The 5,352-nt window shown below is 42.2% G+C and overlaps 1 protein-coding gene across 1 annotated transcript; it reads right to left on the bottom strand.

The window, feature by feature from the left end:
- Positions 1-443: 443 nt before the first annotated feature.
- On the bottom strand, positions 444-5,107 carry LOC115748351 (disease resistance protein L6-like). The gene is made up of 6 exons (XM_048280657.1): positions 4,482-5,107; positions 2,896-4,033; positions 2,579-2,753; positions 1,082-2,184; positions 913-992; positions 444-507 (listed from the first exon to the last, which is right to left on the bottom strand). Exons 1-6 carry the CDS (start codon positions 4,967-4,969, stop codon positions 444-446), a joined length of 3,048 nt encoding a protein of 1,015 aa, XP_048136614.1. The 5' UTR covers positions 4,970-5,107.
- Between the last annotated feature and the right edge of the window lie 245 nt (positions 5,108-5,352).

Raw genomic sequence — 5,352 nt, 5'->3', positions numbered from 1 at the left:
TCGAAACGATGATGCACCTAAGACCGGCAGACTCGAAAGTCAACGACTTTGGAATGGACTCAAATTCGGTTGGCTGAAGTGAATCGGCCTCCTGATCAATACTCATTACCTTTGGCTATGACTAACGATGGTTTTTGGCGATTTCGAGTCGTTTAGATGGGTTTTTAGCCTCTTTTTTTTAGGCATTATATATTTTAATGGTATTTTTGTAATTTCGCGTTTTCTATTATCATTATGGTTGACACCTTATAAAAGGTCGTTCTTAGGGTTTAGAAGGGAACATTGATGAATTATTGATAGTTTATCGATTGATATCGTTTTGAGAGAACAAAGGTTGTTCTTCATTTATCGTTCTCTGTTTGTTACTACTCGCTATACGCTGCGTCAGGACGTAATTACTTTCCACTGCTGATGAAGTCGTCGAGAGTGAGGATATTGCTGTTTCACACCGCGTCTTTGCAGTGCTCCTCATGGTCTCTCGTCGGAGGAGCTCGCACAGTTTCTGAGCTGTAGTTTCCAGGACGAAGTCATTCTTGGTCGAGTTCATGTGCCGCGCTTCTCAACGTACTACTCTATATACCTTCCAATGGCCTCCCAATCTTAATGGGGCCAAAATTGCTGTCAATATTTGTCATGGGGAAACCTTCTTATACACAGAAAAAAAAAAAAAAAAGGACCACAATAAGTACAACAATCAAGTCCTGTTCAGACTTACTCATAGACAGAACATCATAATTTCCGGACAATCCGAGAGTGTGCGGATCTGCTGAACTTATAAAACGTATCATCATGACATCAACAAAGCCTGAGAGGTATCCTAGTAATAGGATTATTCTAAATTCAAATTTGACTCTCCAACATTTAAAACCGTCGACTCCTTTAGAGATTCCAACTGGTTTAGGCCTTCGATACTTCTTAGCTTTGGACAATTTGCTATTCTGAGCTTCCATAACCTTTTCAATTTCGATAGGTCTAACGTACTCTCCATGGAACTGCAATTGTCAACCCATAAGAAGCAAAGCGATTCCAGTTTGTCAAGGCCACGAATCTGGACTAACAACTCGCAATTACACAGAATTACGTCTTGCAGATTCTTCATGCGCGACAGATCAAGTTCTTCTGGGAGGAAACACCAAGACATCTTTAAAGATCTCAATCTTTTCATTTCCAACTGAAACAGTGCGTCCAATTTTCTGAACTTGCAGAATTCCATACCAAGGACATCCAACTCCGCATCAAATATTCCAGGGAATTCTGGCATCGAACAACCAAAGAATGTCAAGATTGACAATTTTTTCAAATTGGAAAAATCCGGCGATTGTGCCATCGCCAGATCTCGAAGTCGTAACTCTCTTAAACTAGAAGGGAGCTGGGGGAGAAATTGCATGTTTTTGCAGGACAATGTTAGTGTTTCCAGCTGAGACAGGGTACTGATGCTACGGGGAAGAGCAGTGACAAATGTTTCCTGCTGAGATAGGGCACCAATGCCAGTGGGAAGAGCAGCGACTGTCTCCTGCTCATATGTAGTCAAGCTTAAGAAGTAATTCCATCCATTAGTAGGGGCCCAACTCAGATAAGTCAAACTTGGGGGAAGCACCGGCAACTGTTTGAGCTCAGGACATGGATCTAGCTTCAGTATTTGGAGATTAGAGAGGCGACTCATGGTGGTTGGTAATCTGCATACATGTGTATTTGACAAGTCTAGGATCCTCAAACAGGATAGCCTCCCAAATTCTTCCGGGATTTCGCCGGTCAAGTTGTAACAATGACTAGCATCTAACTCTTCAAGCTTCTCCAACAGCACGATCGCACTTGGCAATTTTCTTATCCCACTTATGCAGCTCATCCTAAGTACTTTCAGCTGCTTTAGATTGCCAATTGAATCAGGTAGGTGACCAACACTTGTCCACGACAAATCCAACTCGACTAATGATTGTAATTTCCCAATCGAGTCCGGAAGTTCCTTTATGTTTGTACACTTAGATAAATCCAACCGCCTCATTTTCACTATTTCTCCAAGGCAGTATGGCAATTTTCTGATCTTCTCATTTGGTACATCAAAGGTCCACAGTGATTGCAAATTGCCACACGTTCGAAGCCCATATCTCCAATGAGGCGTGACAATCTCTATCAATGCGTGTAGACATTCTATTTCTTTAGGCAACTCTAGAAGAGAAACACAGCCTACCAAGTTCAAAGTAGTTAGGAGCTTTAATTTACCAATGGATGGGTCAATTTCAATTAACTTACGACAGCCTCGAAGAATCAATCTCTCTAAGGACACCCACGAAGATAAATTAGGTGTTCTCTTTAAGTGACAACAGTAGCTGAGATCTATTACTTTTAGTTTACTTGCCTCCTGCAAAACAATTTGATAAATATATATATTAAGAAACGGCCTATAAGGGAAAAAAAATTACAAAAGAAACAATATGTTTATGCAAGGAGTGGGGCTCGTATCATACTCTGATTTGGTTCCAGCCATCCCATTCCTCTGAAATATTGCTGCATGAAAGGTCAAGAACGACTAGATTAGTCGGATGAAAATTTGTTGCCTCAAACTAGTCAGAGTAACAACTCCAAGAAAGCCATCTTAAATTGGAGAGAAGATTATTGAAGTCTCCAACAAGGATAAGCCCATCCCCTTCAAGGAACCTCACGTTTCGTAAATTAGCAAATTCATCATGCTTTTGAATCCGGTCTTCATCATCATCAAGCCATCCCAGTGAGAGTGCTTCTATTTTCGTACTTCCCTAACAATGGACACACAAAAAAATCCACATGTGGAAGTCAAAAGCAAACAATTTCAAGCGCTAATAGCGATTTACTTTTTCTTTCGCAAGATTAGTCTTCAACAAATCACGGAAAAATCAATTGTTGGTCCTCTTTTTTTACCTCTTTCCGCTTCATAATGCTCAGAGCTTCCTCGGGATTCCACACTCTGCTACGCTCACAAGGATCGTTGAAATTCTCTTGACGGACGATTTCTCTTCCGAGGTCCCGCACTTGATCATGCATCCAGATAGTATTGCCGTCTTCGATTTTTATCAAGGACGTGAGAACAAGGACTTCAAGGGCATCGTGTGGGTAGTATCCACAGGCATCCCACACGTAGAAAGGATATCTTTTATCCCTATATACGAAGAGACAAGCTATATCCAAAAATACTTGCCTTTGTGCATAATCTAACCTTTCATAAGATATCATCAATTTTCTTTGGACTCCCATGGGAGGAGCTTCTTGTAGCTTCTTCAATGTGTCTACCCATAACGCTTCGGGTTTACTGTTAAGGGATGATCCTGTAATCTCAAGAGCTAAAGGAAGATTTCCCAAAGTATGGACAATGTCTTTGGAAAGGGAGACGCAATGATCCGGTGGAGAGTCTCTTCTGAAGGCATGCCTACTGAAAAGCTTAAGAGCATGACCAAATTCCATTTCCTGTACATCGTACGTCAAAATGTTTGCAAACTTTTTTACAAGGCCTTCACTTGTTGCTTCTCCCTCAATCATTAGGACACTTTGGTCCCTAGTGGTTACGATAATCCCGCTACCAGAACCGAACCAATTGTATTTTCCTGCTAAAGTTTTGAATTGCTCTTTGTCATCCACGTCATCTAGAACAATGAGAACTTTTTTTTTTGTAAGTACTCCCTTGTTCATCATGTTGATCCCATCATTCACGTGATCAATTTGGTCCACAGAATGAGAACCAAGGAGGTTGGATAACAATTGTTTTTGCAACTTTACCTTACCATTATTGTCTTTTGATGATTCCCGAACGTCTGCAAGGAAACAACATCGGTCAAAGTAAGAAGATAGTTCGTTGAAGATGACCTTAGCAAGGGTTGTTTTGCCAACACCGCCCATTCCATGGATTCCCAAAAATCGTACACTGTCGGATCCCACGTCCAACATTTTGATTATAGCGTCTACACGATCACCAATTCCAACTAGATGTTCAGTCACATTTTCATGTGTCATCTTCAGCTTAGCCGAAACTGTTCGAATTACCGAATGTATAAGATCTCCTTGGCTGCCACAAGGTAACAACCATGTCAGGGAAAACTTTTATATTGTAAATCTACTCCCAAGGTGCCTAAACTGCCCTCACACAGAGGATTCCGCAAAAAAAAAAAAAAAAAAGTCCATACACTAATATTTGATTTTTGCCAATCTCTCTCCTCTCCCATCTTCAGTGGGCCTTGCCCCAATTCTCCAGTCACCGGGGTGGCCATGCGACCACCACAATAGTGCCATTGACTGGAGCTATTGCAGCGATACCACCGACAGAGCCCGCTATTGGCCACTGCAAGTGAGAATTACGTCCTCGCCAGTCCCCCTCTATAGTGGCCTATGACAGTAGCGATAGTGGCCGCCGACCACCACTTAAAAATTTTATAGATGGACTAGATGAATATAAACTATACTTTCACCAGGAAAAGAAATCTACACATGACAGTTGAAAAGTTTAAGACATTTACCCTTGATCTTTCTTCCAGTTCCATCCCTTTATCCTGCCCACCTCAGTGAGAGCCTTTTCCCATGACTCTACTTCAGGGCACGACGTCTTCTGGCGCTTTGAAAGGGTTTGTCTGTACAAGTTTGTTTTGAGCTTGACATCTTCAGGTTCCACATCCAAGAAGATGGGCAGAATCTCTTTGTTCCCATTCGATTTCGAGGTGCAGTCGACCATATGTGCGAGCTCTCGGAGGCACCAACGGCTTGAAGCATAATTCTTGGAGAATATAGGAACATAGATCTCGGAGTTCTGAATTGCTTGTAGAAGTTCACCGCCAATTTCCTTACCGACATGGAGGGATTCATTGTCCCTAAAGACGATGATCCCAGCATCAACCATGCCATGGTAAAGACAGTCGGTGAATTGATGACGGGTGTCTGCTCCTCGGAAGCTTAGAAAAACCTCATACGAAGGTCCGGATGACGCCCGTGAATTCGTCCCTTTCTCCATTGCAGGATCTGTAAACGCCACAGATACCAAATGCTTTCTATCTCTCAGGGAAGTTTGCTTTGGCTGTGTTTGGATCAGAGCGAGGGCTGTCAATATGATAGGCACTCGGTCTCTGGCGTCGTGGGGGTAGGGGAAAAAGGCGCTGGACTTCTAGTCAACACCTCTGTCATCTTCTTTTATTTCTTCCCCTGATGCCCTTCATCTTGTAATATCTTGGTTGCTTCGTCGTATTTTCCTCTTCTTTTCTTCCGACCAAAGAAGTCAAGAAAGTCTTCCACCATCTTCTTTGAAGATACGCCAAAAAGCAAAAGGTGATCTTCGTCCATCAAATGGGCTAAGTGATCTTCGTCCATCGTCTGTCCAAAAAAAAAAAAAAATCTTTG

This window comes from Rhodamnia argentea, chromosome 6 (assembly GCF_020921035.1).
Source record: "Rhodamnia argentea isolate NSW1041297 chromosome 6, ASM2092103v1, whole genome shotgun sequence".
Taxonomy (NCBI): Eukaryota; Viridiplantae; Streptophyta; class Magnoliopsida; order Myrtales; family Myrtaceae; genus Rhodamnia; species Rhodamnia argentea.
The sequence above is the reverse complement of the archived record's forward strand: the minus strand, read 5'-3'. Positions and strand labels throughout refer to the sequence as shown.